This window comes from Buteo buteo, chromosome 8, assembly GCF_964188355.1.
Source record: "Buteo buteo chromosome 8, bButBut1.hap1.1, whole genome shotgun sequence".
Taxonomy (NCBI): Eukaryota; Metazoa; Chordata; class Aves; order Accipitriformes; family Accipitridae; genus Buteo; species Buteo buteo.
The window spans coordinates 733,237-758,077 of NC_134178.1; the positions used below are offsets into that span (position 1 = coordinate 733,237).

Genomic DNA, 24,841 nt, shown 5'->3' on the forward strand with positions numbered 1-24,841 from the left:
AAACGCAACACAATGCAGAGGTGGCTTGCTTTTGCCTGAACTCAATGCTCCATGTGGACCCGTGCAGTAGCTCTCTGCAGTGATTTTGCTGACTGCTCTCATGCTTGCAGAGATTGACATGTAAAATCTCAGCCTGAGCGCAGACAGGGATGTGTAGGAGAAAGATACAAGGTCCTTTACAAGCTAATGTCCTTTTTTTGTACTCCCTTCAGTTTTCCATTTATAATGATTAAACATTCTCATCCTCATAGTATTATCTCGATACTGAATGATCTGTGTGGTCCTTGCTTTGCATGGCATCATTCTCTTAAACCTCTGTTGTGTTGTATAAGTGGACACACTTGTGTCACATAGGCCTATTGCAAAATTAATAACTGATTAATGACATATCAAAAAGCATAGAACGATACCCTATTTATGACAGTCTCAACATGAATTATTCCCAGGATGCAATCCAACTTAATTTATGCCCACACTGTTGCCATCTAATGATGCTCACCTTCTAAACTAAAGTGCCTAAGTTAATCTACAAAGGAATCATAGAATCGTTTAGGTTGGAAAAGACCTTTAAGATCATCCAGTTCAACCATCAACCCAACACCACCATGCCCACTAAACCATGTCCTGAAGTGCCACATCTACATGTTCTTTGAACACCTCCAGGGATGGTGATTCCACCACTTCCCTGGGCAGCCTGTTCCAATGCCTGACAACCCTTTCAGGAAAGAAATTGTTCCTAATATCCACCCTAAATCTCCCCTGGAGCAACTTGAGGCCATTTCCTCTCATCCCATCACTTGTTACTTCGGGGAAGAAACCGACCCTCACCTTGCTACAGCCTCCTTTCAGGTAGTTGTAGAGAGCAATAAAGTCTCTCCTCAGCCTCCTTTTCTCCAGGCTAAACAACCCCAGTTCCCTCAGCTGCTCCTCATAAGACTTGTGCTCCAGTCCCTTCACCAGCTTTGTTGCCCTTCTCAAGGAAAATCCTGTATGCCTAAATGTAGACTCTTAATTAGGCAGTTCCTCTCTCCAGACTTCCCAGAGCTTCCCCCTCCTTTCAGTGGCTATATAGAGAATATAGGCCCTTAATTTTGGAAGTTTACTTAGCTGGAACACTAAAATTTAGGTGCAAAGCAGCTGTTTAAGAGAGAGAGAGAGAGTAAATCCATCCACTGCAAATATTAACTTGTACTGCAAACTGTATTTGAAATAAAATAGAACTATAGAAAACATAATAAGAATCATGTTAGGGTATCACTATTTTAAGTGTAGACAAAGAAACTCATTTCAACCTTCCTTACAATAAAGTTTTAAAAGAGAAAACACTTACTATTTCTACATTTAGTGACGTGTTACTTTCTTCACTTGCCTGAAGTTTTACCTTGCCCACATAGAACACTAAAACCAAAAGGCAAAAAAGTTAAGAAAATCAACACTAAACCACATGATGTAAAATTATTTGAGAATTTAAAAATTCACTGTCTTGTGTTACAATAGAAGGGAAGTAAGAACACTTATACTAGCTTTTCTGGTAATTCACTATTTTTGCAATTGTTCTTCCACCTCTTCACTTACTATTTCCACAAATGAACTAGTCCAATAGCTTCATTATTTTCTTTATATTTATTTTTGTTGGCTGTCTCTAAATTCCTTCTAGTCTTTTTTTTTTAATCCCAAAACAGAAAAACTGCACTGCACATTACTATTAATACAACTCCAACTCCCATAAGAATAAAATGTGTGGGTATAGGCAAAGCAATATTCTGAAAATTACTCCCTTGGGGATTAAAGAACTTTCAGGATACCGTAATTCAGAGCATCATTCAACAGTCCTTGATTGCTGGTAGGCCCACTTTGGAGACAAAAGGAACTTCTATGATACTTCTCTTCCTGCAGCCACACATTCAGTGCAGGCTACAGAGAAAGACCCATACAGGAATGCATACATGACATCACCCAAATAATCTAGCAATTTACTCTGTCAACCAGCAGGGAAACTGTATAGACAGGGGGTGGGGCAGATATTTATTCTGCCTCTTCCTAATCTATAAAGTACTCAGCATATGGCTACTCAGCAGAAGTGACTTCATTTTCTTAAGTATTCTCACAGAAGCCACTTATCAAAGCATTTTGGAAGGCAGCAATGTATCAACAAAATCTTCTTTTACTATGTTTTTGTTAATGCACATAAAGGGAATATCACTGCCCTTTCCATTTTCTTTTGTCTGTCAGTTCTGTCACATTATGCTTTTAAAATACATGCAGGCTTTTACAGTAATTCTCCTAAACACTATTTCAACTTCTATTCCTGATACAGAAGTAGGCTCAATATGGCAGGCATTAGCATCTACCATAGCATACTAGTTTCTTGTTTTCTCAGGTTTGTAATTCTTATCTGCAACTGTGTATCCTTTGATAAGAAACCAAAGATCAAAACTACAATAGACTAAACACAACTTTTAAATTAAAACCCCCATACTTTATATTAATTTTTTAGAAGTTATACAAAATCTCTCTAAATTTGCAAAAAAATTTATTACTGAGCTAGCTTTTATATAGCAACTAAACATTGCCTCATTACTTAGAATAGAAAATAGTTGGACATGTTTTTTGTAAGAAAAAAAGGAAAAAGAAAACCACTAACCTGAAAAATTACAGACAGGTGTTATGTTGCATAAAATAGTTTCTCCTGCAATAATTTCTTTGGGGGAAAAAAAAAATCTAGTGAGTAAAAGAGTTGAACTAAAACCCAGTACTGACAAACATACATATTTACAATCATTTCAATGTTTTAAATGTAAAGCTCTTTACCTTTTAGAAATATTTCACATACTGTCTAGGCTTTACTTCCCTAGGGCACTTACCATGACATTTTCCAAGACTTAATATTCAGAGTGAAACATTCTGTTTTTGATTAATTAATTTTGAATAATTTTCTGTAACAGTTTCCACAGAAGACCTACATGCAAGTAGTCTCTATTTTTTTTTTTTTAAATCCAAATAAAACAGAAATCAGCATACCCTAAATAAACTTTTCAAATATCACAGTATTCAGTCACTAGGTAGCACATTATCTGCTTCTGAGGATCCTACTACAGCTACTTAGGATAGCATGAAAGTAAAACTGTTCTACCTGATAGAATTCAAACTACGATGATAGCAAATGTATACTTTCTTCTAGTAGAATATGTCTTTACTTAGTTACAGCAAGCTTTTGGCTGTTCCCATATTTTTAATACTACCTACACCGCAAAGAAAGTCTCAAATTAATCCCGATCCCAAATTAAGATGGCTCTGTTGCATAAAAATCAAAATAAAGGACCGGAAAGATATTTGCATCCAAGACAAAACTCCTACACTTGTTCATAAAAACAGTGTGGCAGCGCAACTTTCCTTACTTAAGCAGATAGATTGGCATCCATTAATGGAAAAACAAATGCTATTTTCTCTGCTGTTATCATTAGCTAGTAGCAAATGAGATGGAAATTTTTTTTACTTTTTTACTTTTTCTGTGGTACAAATATTTGCCTGTTACAGCTTGATGCTTCATCAATTTTATCACCATCAACAAACAGCCATCACAAGGGTACAGATCATGAGCTGGTGGCAGTATTCAAATTATTAGAAAAAAATTAATTTTTCAGACAGCAATTTAGATTTGAATAAATTTGCCTTCCCTTTTGTGTTGGCACTTGTCAGTGAAATAGTTAGGAAAACTGTAGTAGCACTTTTTTTTTTTAAACAATCGTTAAAGAAATAACATGTTTATAAATAACTGAACTTGTCAAAATTATTAACTACATAAAAAAAACAACACTTATAAAAACCCAACACAAAATCCAGGAGTGACACAAAGTAAAGAGTAACATCAGCCTCTTTTTCTTTACAGAGTATCTATCTGTGTGCCACCTAGTCTTGCTTAGGATCTCTGCATGCCACCAAAATGCACAAAATAGATAAACAGTGTGGAGGATAAAAGAGTGATTAAAAATCACTAGTGCTTCCAGCCCCCAAAGATCATCAGATAATATAGCTGCAAACTTCCGGCAGGTCACATTCACACAGTCAAATTACACTAGCCAGTATGGCTCCAAGGCAGTTCCACCACTCACACTAATTCAGTGCAAATACATTCTAATTGGTCTTCCAGGCTCCTACATGGATAATAAAAAAAATTATATTCAGCCTACTCCTATAGAGTAGACCTGCCCGGAGAACATCGTGACTGGCTTCGATCTACTAAAAAGCATGAGAATTTTTTTTTTTTTTAAGTAAACATGGTCCCTGAGATTGTTTTTCTTACATCTTTTTGGTAACCTGCTGCTCTGACTTAGAAAATAACCAAACTCTTCTATAGGTGGCCATCTAGACAAGCATTGCAGAATTAGACCTTCTACCAGACTGGAGATCAATGCGAAGTAAGGCAGACTGCTAATATGACACACCATAATACCAAGAAAAAAGATCCTATTAAAAATATTTGGGAGCAGACCTCCTGAACTCACACACACTTAAATTTTGAGGGGCATAAAAGAAGATTAGTGGTGATATATGAATCCTACCTGGTGTTATGGTGGAGTAATAATCAGTGATGTTAAGAGCTTCTGTTATAAAAAAAAAAAAAGTTTTAAAATTAAGTTTTCACTTTTTCACTTAAAAAGCCTATGAAACACATGTCACAAAAATAAGTTTCCTAATTTCTACTTTAGACCCTGTCTTCCCAGGAGAAGTGTGAACACATGACCATTTGGGAATTAAGTTACTTTCAGCAAGGGAAATGAAAAAGCAGCATTCGGAGTGAGATCCATCCAATCAAATGTTTATGTCCCAATATGAGCCAGTTACCTTAGGCTCCCTATTATTCAGTGGAGAAAGTGGTGCTTTTAAGGTGTGAGTCATTCCCATTTAACCTATTCTACATGAGCACTTCAGCATAAGATGTCCTAAAAATGTGTCTTTCTCTCCACCAACTATGAAGAGTAGCAGGATGTCTAGCTCATATACAGACATGTAGGTATCTGTACTGATGTGGGATGAACCTACTCCTTGTTTTTGAATGCAAACATCAGGAAAAAAAGGGGGTAGCAAGTTCTTCTGATTGAGTCTTCACTGATCCTATTTGGCAGCTCACTGCAAGAACAAGTATTATCTAAGTGTCTTCAAGGAATGGGGTGTACATTTTAGTTCTGTAAAATACTTTAAACAGTATCAGAAAGTACAGAAAACATTCTATCTACAGATATACCCCAAAACTACGTACTTGTTAAAAATAAATATGCCCAGTTTGGGCTTTGGTAAGCAGTGTAATATTTTGAATAAAAAAGCAAGGTTAACAGCTCAGTGTCAGCTAAATGCACTTCAAAACCCTACCCATGCAGACTTAAAATATACACTGGACATAAATACAAATTTTAAGTTCACATAAATACAAATTTTAAGTTCACATTTTGACCAAACAAATCCCAGTTATTAAAAAAACAAACAAACAAACAAACAACAAACTTTCATCAATGCAACAAGCATCTCCCTTCAGACCTTACTTTCTTTGTGGTAATTCTCACCTGCAGTTTGTGTAGTCTCCTCTGAAGTCATATCTGAGGAAGAAAAATTAATAACAGTAAAAACAATAAAAATAAAATAAAAATCTAAAAAATCTAAGAAAATCTAAATCTAACTAAATCTAAATAAGAAAAACATTAATAAAATCTTGCCTGAAGGATTAATAGGATAGATGATAAAAGTAACAATAGAGGATTCTGGCAGAAAAAAAAAAGAGAAAAGAAGTAAAAACTGTATTAATACAGTATTTTATTTCTATGAATTTTGGAGAAAAAGGATCAAGCATGCAAAATGTTGAACAGGAACTGAATATTATTTCTCTAAGTTCTATTTCAAGAACAACTGCAGTACTTGTTAATGTTCACATTATTTCAATATAAATATTTGAAATAGTGTTCATATCATTTTAAAAATCTGAGTATCTGAACACAAACAACTGGTAATTGAGTTCCTTCAGATAAGTTCCTTTTACTGGTTTCATTCTTTTAGAAGATGCAGATGAATTTGGCATATCCAATAGCAGTAACTGCGTAGCCCCAAAGACCTTTTCCTGCATGAAACCACAATACTCATGAGCAGAGATGGCACACTGGCTTTGGCAAACTGTCTCTCTAAAAAACTATTTTTGCCAATAACCATATATAAATAAAATAGTGTGAGGATGCAATTTTTTTCAGCTACATCAAAAAAAAAAAAAAAAGAAAGTTACATTAAGACAACAGAAGAAAATTTAAAGATTGCTCAGGAAGGATGTGCTTAGTAAGTATATTTTAGGTGTCAGTGGAGGAATACAAAGTAGTTAGAGGACCACTTTATATCACTCCAACATGACAACTTAGTGACTTTTTTAAAATGGGCCAGAGCAGCTTCATAACAGAAGAACACTACACTTTCCAAACTTCTCTACTAAAAGCATCACTGTCATTAGTAGAAGCAATATCCAAAGTATAATAAAGAAACGTTGGTGGCTCTGCAAAAAGATAGTTGCATATCAAGGAAAAAAAAAAAAGCAATCTACTTCATTACCTGGAAAGGGGAAGGGAGCTTTTCTTTCTGATATATTTATTTCAACTAGACTAGTCATTTTGAGCCTTTTTAAAAAGCACCCTCTTAATTCTATACTTGGAATAAAAGCTAAGCATATTTTGTTAAGTAATGTCCTGGTTTCAGCTGAGATAGAGTTAATTTTCTTTCTAGTAGCTGGTATAGTGTTACATTTTGGGTTTAGTATGAGAAGGATGTTGATAACACACTGATGTTTTCAGTTGTTGCTAAGTAGTGTTTAGACTAAGTCAAGGATTTTTCAGCTTCTCATGCCCAGCCAGCAAGAAGGCTGGAGGAGCACAAGAAGTTGGGAGGGGACACAGCCAGGGCAGTTGACCCAAACTGGCCAAAGGGATATTCTATACCACGTGATGTCATGCCCAGTATATAAACTGGGAGGAGTTGGCCAGGGAGGCGGATCGCTGCTCGGGAACAGACTGGGTATCCATCGGCGAGTGGTGAGCAACTGCATTGTGCGTCACTTGTTTTGTATATTCTAATTCTTTTATTATATTATCATTATAATTATTATTTTCCTTTTCTGTCCTATTAAACTGTCTTCACTCAACCCACGAGTTTGGGTTTTTTTCCGATTCTCTCCCCCATCCCACTGGGTGGGGAGGAAGTGAGTGAAGCGGCTGCCTGGTGCTTAGTTGCTGGCTGGGGTTAAACCACAAGTAACAATCCTGAAGACAACTGATTTTCTAAGACAACTAACAAGCAGCCAAAATATGAGGAATCAGAGTGAAAACTAAAGTGCTGACTTCATCTGCATTATTTGGCTTGGTATAAACTACAACAAATAGTGAACTGGCTGCAGTGTTAAAGATGAACCATTCGCAGAGAAAGATTTTATCTGGAAAAGAACAAAAGCATGTGTGTTTGCATCTGTATTATTTCTTTTCTCCAGAGCACAATATGTCAGTATACATTAAGCAAGAAACCAGCTGGCTTTCACACAGCTAATTCTGTGTGTCTACATTCTTCATTTTTTAAAAATGCTTTCATAGATGATGTTCATCACCTCTGGTCCCAGAAGTTACTAGTCTCGCATGTGTGAGTGTGTGTGCATGTGTGTGTGTGCAGTATACCACACTGCATGAAATGATATATGCACATCTGCTAGGGTGGGAGGAGACGTAAGGGAGCTCTCTCACTACAGTCATCCTCCTCTGCCACCTCGGCAAACTGTTCGCTGTTTAGGTTACTGGACAAAAGGCTCCTGATCAAGCAACTTGTACCTGCTTTATCCCCAAGCATCACTGCCACAAACCATGAGCGATTCTATGAGGTAAGCTATTTCATTACAAAGTAGAATGAAGAAATTATTTTTCTCTTCAAAAAATAAGCAATGAAAACGTTAAATGTGAGAACTCATTTACATTACAACTTTTCTGCATTACCTCAGATAAAAGCAGATTTACCTAACAGGAAATAAAAAACATTGCAGTATGCAGTAAAGTCCTGATTTTCTTACCAGAAATGGTTGTTGCAGCTGATTCTCTTGAATTTTCAGCTTTTGTTTCAGACATAAAAAAAACAAAAGAGGGGAAAAAAAGAACCATAATGAAGTTTCAGACACATACATAACCACCCTCAGCAGCCTTTCTTTATATTAGCAAAAGTTTACTGCATTCACCAGAAGAGGGCAACACCTGCTTATCAGAAGAAAAATTCCAGGTTGTCAAAAAACGCAGATGTAACAACCTCTAATTAAAAAATTTACAATTTTAATGAATTCAAATAGAATTCAACTGAAGACGACTTCTTTTCAACAAATACTGGAGAGTTTCTTAAGAAAACAAAAATCACTGACCCAAGATATGTGCCACACTAGCCTGAAAGCCACATGCCTACCATGAGTGTCTTGCTAATTCAGGGAATGGGAATCAAGCGTGCATAACAAGATGGCTGTAGTTGGGTATGAAGAACTCTTCTCAGACTTTGTATAATAACATTGAGACTTGTCATTTTAAAATTATCCCATACATATCTCTTCTCTTTTCTAGCCTGCAAAAAGCAGCATTACAAAAAGCTAATTCATTTCAAGTCTGAACCTCTGATCTTGATAGGAGCCAGCCAACTACTTATATAGCAAACACTAGCCACTAAATCTTTGATGTTGTTACAGTCAGTATTTTGATCAAAAAGAAATTGGGAAATTTGATATCTGGTTCACATAGCAAGTTCAAAATTAGCCCTTTCGTACATTGAGTAGTTTTTGACCATGCCATGGACAAGTCAAGTCACAGTTATCACAGAAATATAATCTAAAGAACAGCTGGCTGCAAATATGAAACACTTTAAAAAATATACTTGAGGTATTTCAACATCTTCTCTCAAAACTCAAAAGTCATTCTATAATGTTACTTACACTACACTAATGATACTGTAAAGCTTTTCCTAATGCTGTAGCAGAATTGAGCGAGAGATACCAAAAGTCTTTGCGGAAACCCAGAGTTTTTTGGTTAAACATAGTGAATGAGGAGTTTCTGAAATGCTAATTGCTCACATGATTCCTTGCTCAGACTATTTTTCTTGACTTACTGAAAACTAGTAATAGCTTCTTTCCAAAGGATAAATGTAAATACACTTTCTGCAATGAAAGCAGAATTGGAATCATCTCAGTGACCTTATTTTCATTTTCTCTGGAAAATTACTGATGCTATTTGCACCATGAAATATGCTAATAAGCCACAAGGATGATATGGATAATTAATTTGCAAATATTTACATATTCTTAACTATCTCTATGAATTAAAAAGTAACAGCAGCAGCAATCTTCCTACGACCTTTCTAAAATACAAGAACAATGGGGAAAAAATTACACAGAACACCTATATACCTGTTATCGGTTTTCTGCCAGGCAACATAGCAGCAGTTTCAACTACAAAGGAAGAAGATTTTTTAGGAGCAGAATTTTTTATATATATTTGTACACACGCATATATACACACACTTTTTTAAATGCAACCATTTTAGATGTGCTACTCACCTCAATTCAAGCTGGTTTGCAAAACTACTTTGCATCCATTGAGAAACGCGTGTCGAGTCTTTTTGAAAGCTGGAAGTTGCAACTCTATTGAGTTCAATTTTTTACTCAGTTTATCACTTTTACGCTCATGGAAGACACAAATTAGGCTGTGAGCTTTCCCACTGCCCTTCCATTGCCAATGTCTTCAGAAAACCTTTCAGCATGTTTGCTTGAGTGAAGATGAAGTAGACTAAAGAGCAGCAACCACAATTGTAAGAGGTATACACAGCTATGCTTTCATGCAGCTATTTTTGCAAAAATGTAGAAAAGAAGTGCTGATGAATTATTCAAGAAGTGAAATTTTATTAACGCAAAGAGAAACAAAGAAATCAAACCAAAAAAAAAAAAAAAAAAAAAGCAGGGGGCAGGAGAGTTGGGTAAGACAGGGATGCTTTATTCCATACATATTTAGAAATTAATAAGGTATGCTTTGAGAATACATCTACATCACGATGTGCATATACATCATGTAGATGCTCACATGCCCAAGAGCTGCACCACCAAAGTTTATCTAAACAATGAGCAGACAGATCAGGCTGCCAGAAATGAAGTGGCTCAGGTGGACCTGGACTGGGAATGAAAAGGTGAGCTATTATTTCTAGCTCAATGGGCCCATGAAACACGTCTCTAAGGACACCTTGGGAGAGATGCAGCATACAGATGGGCTCTTGATCAAGTTGTGGATGTGACAATTGAAGCTACTGCACAGGCTACCCATGAATGTGAAACATGTGTTGTAATCAATATCAGTATGAGGAGGCCCAGCAGATCAATTACATCAGACCACCACTGTGAACCTGCCACCAGGGCAAGTGCTATGTGCTTCCCGTGGCGGAGGCAACTAGCAGTGGCTAGAAATGTACACTGCAGCCTATGCCACCACCCAAAACATCATCCTGGGCCTTGAAAAACAAGTGGCAACACAGCATGACATACAGTTAAGGCACTGTCACCTACTTCAGCACCCTTGATAGCTGAGACGCTGGCTGTTGGGGCAAGGAAGAAAAGATACCCTCTTCAAGTCACCGAACCTGGTGGGACACTCTAGCCACAGCCAAGATGCAGGCCCACAGGGTTGCGGAGGAAGAGAGATTCTCTGAATTGCCGGAGCTAGTGGGACAGTTTCTCCACAGTTGATATCTGGCCAGTCCGTCACCACCAAGGTGTTGGCATACTACACTGGTGCGTACTGTACTAACCTCTGCCACATAGCCCATGTGCAATGGACATCATCCAGATCTTTGGTTGCTGTAGACCACCTCCAACAATGCTAATTCCCTCAGATAATGGACACTCTCCTTTTTCCATCAATGGTGGTCCACTTGCCTTAGTAGTCTACAAATAGTAGTAGTAGTAGTAGTCTACAAGACCATCCTCAGACTCTGAATCCAGTGACCCAAGTACAAATCTCTGTGGGACCTCCAGTAACCAACCAGTTGGGGATGACACACAGGAGAGTGCTCTGAGGCAGCAAATTCCTAGGTAGGAAGGTGTGTGGGAGAATTTGGGAAGTTGCCTAGAGCAATTTTCACCTCTGATGGCCTGGGAGTTTACATCTGAACAAGCACGGAATCCTGCTGAAATGGCAGACTGAAGGAAGGATGTCTTGCTTACACCAAAGACACTGAGACTTTTGGTGCTGTGTTGGGGCCTGGCCTATGACTACCAGGCCTGTGTCCAACACCCTGGAAGGAGCAAGAGCATCTCTGGATCTAAGGACATACAAATTGATGCTGTGGCTAAACCAGAGACACAACCCTAACCATAACAGACACTCCTGCAGTCAAGAGGAAACAACTGAAGTGGAGGTTGACCCAGTTGGTGAAGGAAGCAGCAGCTCCTCTTGAGGGGATGCAGGAAGAAAACTCAGAAGAGATAGCCTGTTCTGCAGCAGGACAGCCACAAGAACAGGAGGGGGAAGTCACAGAAAACATAAAAGAGGCAGAAACCACCTAGTCCCTATTCCTGAGTGAGCTGCGAGATATGCATAAAGATTACAGCTGCCAGCCAGATAAACAGATTGCTGTCTGCTTGCCCCAATGCTGGGATACTGGGGCCAATGATCAGGAGTAAGAGAGTGCATGAGAGCTTGACAAGATGTAAAGAAATGTCAGTTCATTTTTCCTGAATGCCATACACTGCATGAAGCTAAAAGCAGCAACTCTGAAATATGACAGGATGAATATATGGAAATCAGATTAATTGTACTATGTTTAATTTTTTAGGAGTTTTCCTTGAAATTAACTGTTAGTTTTAGTTGATTTGCATCCTGGCTAGAAATTTTCTCATGTAAAATCAGGGGAGGGGAGGGAGAGAGAGCGCCAATATTCTGAGTAAAATAATACACAACCATTAAGTTAAAAGTATAAGTAAAAAATTACACCTTCATACATATCAGCCTACTGAATTTAAACTATTTCAGTAAAGACAAAATCAAGTTACATCAAACATCTCATTTGAGACAACTAGGATTCTGCCTGCAGAGAAATACAATTGGTCTTTTTAACATCTAGCACTGTATGAACTTCACAGATCATGAAAATTTGACTATAACTTTAATTTTTACAGTCAATCTTCAGGAAAGTTAGGACTTCTCACTATATGGTAAGTCTGGTTAAAATACATGATCCTATAAGGTATGTGTTCTAGAGCTCTTGTGTAGAAGTGTTGTTACTTTAACATTGTACAGTGATTAGGTATTGTGGCACCTATAAAATTATTTTCTTAACACCTAGTGTGGGTTTAGGGAAGACCCTTAAGATACCATAGTGACTTTAAATAATATGCAGAACTGAAGCAGTAGTCAGATAAAACTGTTCTGTGTTGTTTAAACAGTAAATAGTTTTTTAAGGTAAATGGGTGAATAAAAATAATAGAGTCAATTCTACATAAAATAAAGTGGACTTTCGGTTAGAGAAGAAAGTATCCTTCCATATGAGGGCAAACTGGCTTTCCTACCACAGGAAGTGAATTCCATCTCCAAAAATTTACCTGCCACTGGTCTGTCTTAGTAAGTGGTTAACACCTTGTGCAAAAGCCCTTGTCTCCAACCAAAAGGCCCTGAAGGAAGTTAAATTCTCAGAAGAGACTCACCTTTTGAAGTATGCAGCATCTCACAGAAAAGACCACCACACTGCTGCTTTTGACCACCAAAAAAATAAAAAAAATCTGCCTGGGGAATCTGACCTTAAGGTCTTTCTCACATACTCTTGAGGAGTCAGTCTAGGCATAGTCACTGTAGACAAACTGCATTTCCCATCCTCCATATCCCTTCAACCTGCTTTGTGAATTTTTGAGAACACAGGTAATATCCTGAGGTAGGTAAGAAAATTGTCCACTAACATGTTTAGTACTGTAGGTTAGTAAGAAGATAGTGAACTCTAAAAATGCCAAATGTTTTTAATAACAAATCCAGCAGTACAGGGAGCAAAATAAGCTGAACACAAGCCATGAATATAGAGCTGGCAAGTGCAGCAAGTGATGATGGCATGCATAATCTCAGGGGCACTTTCTTCTGGACACTAATCTAACCATGACTTCCATTCACATATTCACATGCCTACATGTGAATAGCACATAGCACAATATTCAGGTGCCTACAGTTGCTCGAAACAATCTGTGAGAATGAGACTTGTCACTGATAAGGTGCAGCACTAAGTTCGCTAACCAAGTCTTTCATCAGAATCACCTTTGCATACAGAAACGGGGAAGGAGGACAGGCTGTCATACTTTATTTAATTTCACTTATGTTTGTCAACCTTCCTCCTCTGCTGTGTTTAAGAATTAGAAGAGAAAGTGAATAGGGTTTATTTGGAGAAGGATTAAAGTCCAATCTAAAATACCCCTAAAGTAAAGGGAGGTAAAATAACTCAAGGTGTGCTAGTTACAAGCTAACAGAAAATTTATTTCCCTTAGGTTGTTTACTATCGGTAAGAGCAAGAAAATCCTTATGTATATGAAACTTCATTTTATTTGCTCCATGCATTTTTATTTGCAACACTGTTAGTTTAGGATCATCAAGTCAACATACCTGATATCCTATTCCAAAACATTTTATATTGCAGTAATACTTTTCTACATTTTCTCTCACAGAGAACATTCCTGATGATCCAAACAGCAAAGAAATAGGCAAATAACATTATTCAGTGTTATTCTTTGCTTCTCCTGCAAGGGAGACAATAGGTCCCCACAAGAGCTGGTTTTTTCTGAAGGAAAAGGCAACTCCATTAAATAAGCGCCAGTTTCTCTCACTAACATGCATCATTAGAAACAAAAGCAGCAAGTCCCTTATTGTCTTCATATCACTTTGTACTGTTCCGACAAATAGCTAGCTAAGCCAAGACTTGAGAATCCCATCTGCATAGGCAGAGGAAACTGTTCCACTGGTATGAAACCTGTCTAGCAACTCCTGCCATCGCTCCATACCACAGCCGCAAAAAGCTTACCTGGGAACCAGTATTTGCATTGTGACAACCTTCATTTCCCATAACAGCTTTGTATGACAATGGGAACCAGTGTAACTTTAGCAGCTCCAGTCTGGTAGGAGACTAAATCCATTAATAACAGTACTTAAGGCTAGGTCCACAAACTGATGTAGCTCTGGGAGAGACCAGTGCCTGGCCCTGTGTACAAAATAGCCTTGTGCTTACACATTCCTTAGCATGATAGATCTTAACTATCAGTCCACTGGCTCTTTTAGGATGGGACAGTCTCCACATGTCCTGCTGAAGCTGTTCTACCAAGCAAAGCAGAATTCAAAAATCAATTTGGTCAAAGGGAAAAAAAGGGAGAAGGAGGCTTTGTAACACAGTGGTCAAGATGGGATGGATGGTTCTGGTCCCTGCACCAGAGGCATTGTCACTCATAGCATGCCTTTTGTTCAGTAACTTAGACGCAGGATGCAGAAAAAACACTTAAATCATGAACAGCGTACAATGTTCTATCTCCAACTGAAAAATGAAAAATATCCTTTTCTTCTCCCGACCTCCAATCTAACTTATGATCAGTATGCTCTTTCTTAAAATTTTTGGAAAGGCAACACCCTCTCTGATTCACCTGTCTTCAGGCAACCCACGCTGCCAGAAGCAGTTCAGTTTTTCCAGGGTGGAGGAGTGAGAAGCAGCTAGAACCTGGCTGCAGATAACAACATCGTGCAAGAACTAAGTTACTGGCAGTTTCTTGCTCCCCTGTCTCAGGGGAACAGTGTTGCTGCTGACTAATACATTTTACCTAACACTTCATGACTGCCTTTAAACTTTTGCAGAAAGCATCCTTTGAGCAAGCCTGAGACAGCAACTAGAGTGCTTTCATAGGAGAAGAAGAAAAAGAGCTTGACCTGTAGGCAACTAGAGCCTCCGCATGGACACCCACGCTGCCCAGTCTGTGCAGCACGGAGGGGCAAGGGATGGCACAGCGAGAAGGGTTGTGCCTGCTGGCCTCTGCCTCCCAGGAAACACAGGGAGAGAATGCAAAGGGCAGTTCGCACTGAAGGAGCAGCAACAGCCCTGGCAATCTGTAGAAGGACAGACAACATTACTGGCAGAAAAACATACATTTATGGACTTACATGTTTGGAGGTCTAGATGACAGGTTTATGAAAGGAAGTGCCTAAAATTTTACTTATGTTAATTGAAAAACATGCCAAAAATGAGAACAGTTTGTATTATCACCCAGGACTATTCTTTCAAACTAATGGTACCCTGAACCATGTCAGCTCTCACAAACAGATCAACAGCAGAATCCAAATGGAAGAATCCCAAGGGACACCTTGGTGGCTATGTAATATGGTCTTCCCATGCCACAGTACTTGGCTGACAGCACAGAATGTCATTAGATAACCACGACTGTGTATTGCTGATAAGATCAGTTTTGAGTTACAAATACACACAAAAATACCAGGAATTAATAAAAAATAGATTTCCTAAGTAAGATGTGATAGCAAACTTAGCGCTGAAAGTTTTTTCACCAAAAATTCAACTGATTCAGGCAGGGGAATTGATTTGCATTAGAAAATTCCATCAGAAACACCAAAGTGGAAGTTTTCATTCCAAATAGATATATAATATCATTTTCTGGCTTAAAAAAAAATAATTAAAACCATTTTATATCGAAAAGTTGATTCCACACTGCATTTTTAGTCTATACAAATTCTATTCTAAATATTCTCACAGGCAACAGTTATCAGTATGTATTACATCAGTTACCAGTACTGTGCAGCAACTACCATCCATTTGTATTCAATGTTACTAGGATACAGCCATATGAAAATGCCTGGCATTAATACATTTTACAGGACTGGCCCATGAACAAAACTGAGTAGCCCAAACAGCAAAATTTCAAAATGGTACTGTTCTAAAATCCATCTATTTACAGAAATAGGCACCAAAAATAAGACATTCAATTCTCATATTCAAATTAAATCCCTATATTCTATTAAGAGATTGGGTCCCTTTAACATTTGATAAACCTTTCAGCTGGATAAACATTCTGCCAAAATGAACCATCCTGTCACACAAGGCATTAATAACAGTAACACGCAAAAATCCTTCCCAGTTGTTCCACTGTAGATATTAGCCCATATCGACTTTTTATCTAAGTTAGATTTTGATCCACATTGTATAAGTTTATAGGATAAAACTAAGTGCAATCCTAATTTTATGTTTTGGTGCCTCTCATGACACCTCATGTCTGCTCTGACTCTTAGCAGTGGCACCATGGAAGAAAGTATGAATTATCACTGGCTATTGGACAGAAGCAAATGTAAGAAAACGATGCAAGTGCTTGTTCACATCAGGCTCTGTCACTTTGGCCAGTTCATTTTAGTATCCTTAACAGAAAATTTAAGTGCAATATTTTAAGTCAGCTTTGATGTTACACAGGTTTTTAGGAAATTAGGTTATAGAGTTTTTATCTCTTTGTATATAGTTCTGTCTGTATAAAGCTGTACATTAGATACTGAGGTGAATAAAATCACCTCTTCTCTGGCAAGCCTATTTCCAAAAAGCTGCTTCCTCTGATATCACAGAAGAGAGAGGCAAGGAGAGCAAGGAAGGGGAAGGTCAAACATGCATTCTGTTAGTAGGTACAAAGTGAAGTGGTACATGACTCATCAAATAGGCACTCCAGAGTTAGGTATTTTTTCCCTGTCACATTTACTTCCTTTAAGAGCTTCTAGAGGTTTCTGTAGTATTCTGTCTTTACAGTTTTAGAAAGAAAATGGTATTGGGGCAAATAATTTATTTTTTCACCTCCAGCTTTCATGATCCACTCAGTAAACATAACAATACAGCCCAAACTTTGGTACCCAACAGACTGGGATGCAGACTGGATGAGTGGCAGCTATATTTCCACCTTCTGCCTGAGGAAGTAAAGCCTTGGGACTCCACCCTCCCTTCCAGAAAGGCTGATCCTGTCATCAGAAGTGCACACAGCTCAGGAAATCTTTAAAAGGGATTACATGAGCCTAAATCATACCTCCTATTGCCCACACCTGCAAACTAGAACAACAGCCCAAACTGAAGTTTTCCTCTTCCTTGAGCATGCAAAGGCAAAATAGTCACACAGGGCAGCAGTCACTTCCCATTTCTCCCATCAGCATTAAACTGCTTTGTTCCCAGAAACCTGGAAACCTCCTCCAGCAACACCAATAGCAGGCTCAGCAATATTGGGAATGAAAAAGAATACATGGAAAAGAGTGGGCAGCACCTTAATCTTGAAGGTCAGACAGGACAGTTTAGAAAAATCTAAAATGCCACAATATAAACACTGAATTTTATTTATGCAAGAAAATGCAACCAAAAGCAACAGGTACTGGACTCCTGCTAAAAGTTAGGGCACAGATACCACAAAAGAGATGACAGTGCTTTACTGCCAGTGATACTAATTTACAGTTATACCATAAATCATCTATTTTATATATTCATTGACATTTGTAAAATATATCCCGTCATCTCTGTGCTCCTTGCGTAAATGCACACTGTAACAGTTTGGATATTTATATTTGGATTAAGAAAGTTACTGCTTAATGTGTAACTGAAATGATTAATATTTAAACAGTACATTTCATCCAGTTGTCAAGTTATTATTAAAGGCAACTTGCAAATATCCCATGTAAAAATGACAACTGAAGAGCTGGTGCTCACAGATGACTAAAATTTCTTTTCAAGCACTTAGCATTTTAAACTCAGCTATTTTCTTCTGGTTTTGTATTCTCTTAAATCACCCAGAGCTTTGTATTACTTAGTGCACTTTTTTTCTTGGATTATGCAGAGACTTTAGTGATACCATTCATATTGTCCACATTAAAGTATGTAGCTAAACAGGAATCATTCATCAAGGAACAAGATAAAGAAATTTTCCAAAGTTGGCACTTGGAACAGTGACCACATCTGTCTTCACTTACGTATTTTTAAATACCAGGAGATGATCTTTAAAGTGAGATACATTCAACCTGTGGCACTCTTTCTCCATATCACCGCTGTTATGCTACTTCTCATTCTCAGCAAAAGGGGAATTATCAAAGGAACCTGAGGAATGTAAGTGGAAGGTTAGTGACGCACAATGTGTGGGGCCTCCTTCCCTCTTTGGGCCTTCCTGCAGTATTTACACCTGCTCAGCATACAATGGCTACACCAAGCAGAGGAGAAACAGAAGACCGTGTGACTGGAAGAACCAAGAGTTGCATCTTTAACTCAGATCTGAAAGTTTGCCATGGCTAAGTTCCATTAGTCCAAGAAATGTGATCAACCCTAATCACAAACTGGGAAGCAGTCAGATATGTCCTTTCTTACAAATCTTCAGATGCATAAGATAAGTAGCTACTGCAAAGGTAATCCCATCCACTTCTGGGGAGTGAACTACTTGGTTGAAGCTGAGCATGCCCTTTAAACGCTAAGCATGTGTGTAAATCTTATCAGAATTGGGATTCTGGTCCTTATCAGACCTCACATGGTTAAGAAACAAACTAAATATGTTTTTGGTAATCTGAAAAATTATTATAAAAATAAATAATAAAACCAAAAGAAAAAGAATCTGAAGAGTCAACAAAAAGAAAGGTGGAAAAGGGAGGTAAGGAAACATAAGCTAATAATGTGACATTAAGTGCCTAAAATATGGAGTGCCTATGAGACACCAGTTAATGGCTTACACTGCAAAAAGATTTTGAGTGGTTAAGCAAAGGAGAAATCACAGAAATCATGGTAATCTTTGACCGAACATTTTACCAATTGTTGTTTTATGTAGGCACAAAATGCCAAACAGGTCATAAAAAAATTCTGAAACTAGTCCTCTGGCACAATTATGACTGTAATGAACCACTTCCTTTTCACCTTTTGTGCCTACACAGGAGGCATAGCCCTTTCCCAAGCTTTAGCCCTTTGTCAGTTATGCTCTTTGTGGATGCAAAATCACATCTTTCTCAAGGCTTACTACTCAAAGTCCTTCTGTTTTAACAAAAGCAGATAAGCCCCCACAATTAGGCCAAAACCATTTGGCCATTTTAATAAAGGAAAACATTACCGATATAGAAACAAGAAGAAATCAGAGCCTCCAGTAATCTTTACAGATGTAGACCATACCAGCTAAAGATGGTGTAATGTGCCAGTGAAGCAGTGAAAAGTTGCACTCGTTAAAGTTCTGGCACAGTAAATATGCAGAATGAGGACCAGCAATGCTTTCCTGTATATTTATTCCCTGAACAGAAGGTGTGTAAATTAATTATTTTAAGATGACATTGATAGAAAGCCCTAATCCTCCAAGAACTTTTGATTGGATGCATCCTGCTCTCACTACCATTACATGGACAGCAGACAGACACAAATGTTGAAGCAAGTTGAAAGTCTTTGAAGAACTGCTGCTATGCTTTTTACATTTGGATAAAAGCTGGTGAAAGCTGCAGATCCTCACATGATCTCATTAAGCATCTAGCTAGAAATGACTAATAGACAAAGACTTTGTAAAATCTGGAAGAGAAATGTTAGACACGTTCACATCAACTTTTGACAAAAATACTATTTTAAAAACAGGGGTGCAATGGTACTTACCACATGGTAAAGAATTATCCTCTTCTACTGTCTTATTATAGACCCAATCCTCCTTTCTCCAGCGTATAACACCACTATCTTCACAGTCCTGAGATTGCTTTATACTTGCTTTATCCCACATTCTGAACATGTACAGCTCCCCAGTCATACCCAGGTTAGATGACATAGCTGTACCTGGCAGCTTTGAACAGCCAAGTAAGAACTGCCCTTTTCCAGGGAAAATAAGTTTCCCAGTTAGTTTTTTGTTTACTTTTTTTGTTCCATTTAGGAATAGTTTCATCTCCTCATCTTCACTTTTCCACTGGATACATATTTGGTTCCAAGTGTTTTCATGAAGTCTTGCTGTTGTATTTATTTGATTTCCAAATAACCATATCCTCAATTTACCATGATCTCCTGTAAGTCCAAGATCATACTTATTTCCAGACAGATTCACGTGAGGTGTTTCTTGATTGTATACATATGCTGTCCAGGAACTATTTGAGGAATATAGCTTGAGGTGCACACAGACAATGAACTCCTTCAAGGGATGCAGAGAAATTCTTGGTGACATAATCCAAGGATCTTCACATGGAGTCTTAAAGATGGCTTTATACTGTCCTAGGAAATCGTCCTGATCTAAATAAAGAAAAGGTGATTTGTAAAATTATTTTGTTTTTAAAAGGATCTTCTACATGAATGTTATTCTTCCATATAGTACTGTTCCTAAGCATTTACCTAGGAGTTTTCAAAACAACACATTAGGAAACAACCTTGTATCCTTCTCTTTTGCTTTTTTTGTGGTGGGGAAGGGGCAAATTTGGAGGCAGTCAATAAATCCTAACTGCTCATAAAAGCTTTGAAGTAAAACTCATACACAAGATGAAGGACGACCATGTAGCTTTCTACGGTAGCACTCAAATGACAAGTGGGAGGCAAAAAGAATCAGGCAAAAATCACAGATCCTGGTTTCTATTCCTAGGACTGCACAGGTATTTTGCGTTTAATAGATACTGCATAAAATTCAGAAACAGAGCTAGAAGAAGGGACTGTAGCCCTTACTGCCTTCTCATGTCCCAGCCTTGCATCCTCCTTCTCTGAAAAAGATCATGCTTCTCCATGCCATTTTTTTCCAACCCTGAGATTCTTAAATCCTCTGCTGCATACTGGCAGAGTTTCAGCAAGAAAGGTAGAAAACAGCCATATTCTAGAAGAGAATGAGTTCAGGTAACTTTCAGAAAATGTGCTTTGGAGCCACTGGTTTATTTTAAAGTTAATCCCATCCAGCCCCCACTCCCTGTTCTCTACCAGTGCATTTACTTGCAGAGACATCTGGTCTGCGCATCTCTAATCTACTTGAGATGGTGACAACTCAGAGTTCAGCTGTGACAGTAAATAGAATTTTAGGTGCTAACAGTAAATTTACTGGTGTAAACAAGGTGTCAGGCTCTGCCAATGCTGGTAAAACACGTAGTACCAGGGAACACCCCAAAGACTGGAACTTGATCCTAACTGTTTAGTTCTTATTGTCCCAATACAGAAGTACAGGCTTTTGTGGCTGTAGATGTAAGCTCTTTGGAGCTGACTCTTATTTTGTGGAAAAATGCACATTCCAATCACACAATCATTATCACAATTGCTTGCTTTACGGTGCACCCATCAGGAACAAAAGAAATCCAAACTAAGGAAGACTCCTATGGGACATGAAATGGAACTACAGAAAAATGAAACAGCCTGCTAGATGCTCACCCAGTGCAAGAGAACACATTACTGACACCTTTCAGGAGGCTTTTATTTATTAATATATACAGAACTTTTATGTACCCTCCAGAGGAGGTATGTCATTAATCATGATTGGTCAGGGCTGGATAGCAGGAAAAGATCAGTCAATATAGGAAGAAAGCTTTTTCCATTAGCTCCCCCGTGAAAAGACAAATTTCCAGGCAACTTGAATCAGGTTTTTTTTTCCCCAAGGTAGGTTACATTCACAGTCCTAGTTAGCTGCCAAGATCACAGCTAGCTCTTCTGTGATCTTCTCAACCAACCAGAGCACCAGCTTTCATCAGGCCAATTCTGAATAAGGAATGTTCAACTTTTCTGTCTCTTGACCACAGGGCTCTCAAATTTCTTTTTCACTAGCAGCAAATGAAAAACCGGAGGAAGTTCCTAACTTCCAAGTGCAGCTTGATAGGTACAAGCTACCAGAAAAAGTTCGTAACACAAAATACATCAATCCAGTTTCATGGAAAGTCATTGATAACTATTCTTGTTGCATACTATAGCTTTGAGACATCCATTCCTGACCAAAAATGTTAACGAAAACTTGAGGTACCATCAGCAGACTTGGTTTTGGAAGTGAACAAATTCTGACAAAGCTTTGATTTCATGTTAAGCATTAAATCAGCGTTCATGTGCCAATAGTGAATTAATCCTGTTACGTTCTTTAGGGGAACTGACAATACAAAGTTGTCAAAGGAGCCAGAGTGGACATAAATGTGCAAATGAAAACAGTCTTAAGGCAGGTAACCAACAGAAATTATGCAAAATGTGATCAATCCTGCTGATGATTCTCCTAGTCTGGTTTGTGTCATTCAAAAAGACTGCTGTTGATCAGTACACAAGGCCTGACGAATTAATTTAAACTAACAAAAGAGTTTACTTAGAGACATCCGCCCTTCTGGAAACTGGAAGGTCTGGCCCACTTTGCCCTAAACAACTCAAAAAAAAAAAAAAAAAAAAGGTGCCAAAAAGTGGTGCCAAAGTTAAGAGAATAGATACCAATACTATCTGAATTATCACAAGAAAGGCTTGGAAAATTTTGTATGGTTTGTCTACCCAAAGAATGCTGAAAAAGCACAAAGGAAATCATAACCATAGTCAGAAAACGCCCTTCACCGTTCCAAGTGGAACACATGCAGTACAGTATGAAATTAATTATCAACATCATCTTGGTTAGGTCTGTTTGATATGTGGGTGGATGCAATGTAAGTAGGAGATGACATTACGTTAAAGCTTTTGGAAGTTCTATTAATCATCACTCATTTTCTCTAGCAATGGCACTTGTGGGCTGTGGCCTACCCTCAACCACAGCACCAAGGAGCTGGAATTGGCTGTGGCATTCCTGGCTTACAATTAGTTCCTTTGGATCCAGACAATACAAATCACATTCAGAAACCTAGCCACGAACATACCTTTATCACCACAGCACAGAAAAGGTAATATAGTAGAAAGAATGCTCAAAATATCTCCAGAGTAAGAAAAATAAGCAAAAATCACCATTTGGAGTCAAGGAAACTCCATGCAATAGTAATTGTGGGCTGACTTTTCAATGTCATTTGCTGTGCTCAGGCACTTAATGTCTTTCGGAAATGCGATTTGTTCCTTCTTAATATATTTATCTCTAATAGATGCAAGAACTGGGGTTTTTACCCTCACTAAACTAAGAGCATCCACTTAATAAGCATGTTGTCTTAAGCCCTAAAAGAAATCCTGAAATGTATACACGTACTTCCAAACGTCTAAAATAAACATTCTGAGAATGACAAGGTAATGCAAATATAAACCAAAAATGTAATCTCTTTTTCCAAACATTTTCAGATAGTAATAATTGATATCTTTACAAGACATAGCCAGCCATAGGTACTAAGAATTAGACATACAGGAGCAGATCCTCTCAGTACGTAAGCACCAGTGTTATTTTCCTTACATTACTAATAGCTACTGTATCAGTATAGTTGAGCATTAATACAGCTGAGTATTCTCAAATAAAAATAGTCACAAGTTGATGTGTTTGCACAATCTGGCTTTTAACCAGTAACAACAATAGTCATTAATTTCTATGTAAGTGTTTGCCACCTTTAACACATCTGGCTTGCTACAGTCCATCAAAATGACATCACAAGAACCTTGTACCGTAACGTATTCTGCCTAGAGGTCATAACTGTTCTTTATAAAAAGTTTAAAACCCCAAACTTTCTACATGCAGGTCGCTTGATTATGCTGAATGTTTTGGAAATCTGAAGCTAAGAACTGTTTCCTCAAAATTCATTTCATCCCTCCTTTTCATTCACAGTTGTATTTGGACAATATGCCACATTATCCAGAGTGCCCTAGATATCGGAAAGAACACAGGCAGTTCTTTTCATATTTCGTGGAGAACACAAACATACTTTGGCACCTTAGATGAGGAGAGAACTGAGTAGAGTTGCTGCTGACAGTGCTAACAGCCTAAAAAACAAACAAACAAACAAACAAATAGGGTGGAACCATAAATAAACCCTTGCATCCATTTAGCTTTTCTTGAAGGATGACTGACACTTGCAAGTGATAATGTAGGTGAAAGCCAAAATCCCTCTTTGCTTGCTTCCTCAGAACTCTAGATGCAGTTGAATTTTCCTTGGAAAAACTCTTGTATGACATCCGCACATCTGCTGAGCAGCCCTGTCCTTTTTACTATTCAAAGTACATGAGGTTAAAATATCACCATTTTAGTTTTATCACCTGAATCTCAAATTCTGTCTCAATAAAAGCTTTATTTTATGAAAATTACTACATTTGGAGAATTAGAATCAGAATTAGTCTAGTCTGTAAACCTATGAAAGTTCATTGCTATTACAATGTCATTAAGTAGGCATACTTACTAAGTACATTTGAACTGGAAGAAACTCTGATCTTCTAGAGTAAAATAACATGCCACAACACAGGAAGCAGTTTCCAAAACTAGCCATTAAGTACATGGCGAAAAACACTTTTAATTTTTTAATATTCCATGCACATTACTAACATGATGAATGTATTACACACTATTGATATAAGGAAGTTTTATGAATGACAAGCACCGTTATCTATGTCAGTTGAGGTCCAGATTAGTGACAGACTTGTATCTGCCAGCTTACAGAATAGCCATGAATAAAACACAAATTGCTGACGCTACTGTACCTCATACAAAAGCATCACAATGTCAGTTACCCAATTTGTACAAGAACCTTATGAATTTATTTTTCATTTACAGTTATATAAAGAGTATAGACTGTCAAATTCAAATACATAATTTCTGTTACATGTTTTAGACCTTACTACCTTTTCCCTAGCCATATTCAGATCCACAACCAAGAGCAATGCAGATGTTCTATGCTTGTACATGCACTGAATGAAGCTCAAAGGGTCTTGTGGTGTTTGTGTAAGA

At 37.8% G+C, this 24,841-nt stretch overlaps 1 protein-coding gene across 4 annotated transcripts in view; it reads right to left on the reverse strand.

The window, feature by feature from the left end:
- Positions 1-24,841, reverse strand: part of ADGRG2 (adhesion G protein-coupled receptor G2) — a 57,592-nt gene that overhangs the window by 22,938 nt on the left and 9,813 nt on the right. For 3 of the 4 annotated variants that reach the window (XM_075033388.1, XM_075033389.1, XM_075033390.1), the window contains exons 3-9: positions 19,678-20,295; positions 9,449-9,490; positions 8,081-8,119; positions 5,562-5,594; positions 4,563-4,604; positions 2,645-2,701; positions 1,331-1,398 (exon numbers count right to left, since the gene is read on the reverse strand). In XM_075033388.1, coding sequence (XP_074889489.1) covers positions 1,331-1,398; positions 2,645-2,701; positions 4,563-4,604; positions 5,562-5,594; positions 8,081-8,119; positions 9,449-9,490; positions 19,678-20,295 — 899 coding nt within the window. The remainder of the gene's footprint in view (positions 1-1,330; positions 1,399-2,644; positions 2,702-4,562; positions 4,605-5,561; positions 5,595-8,080; positions 8,120-9,448; positions 9,491-19,677; positions 20,296-24,841) is intronic. The other variant, XM_075033391.1, reaches the window with a different exon arrangement.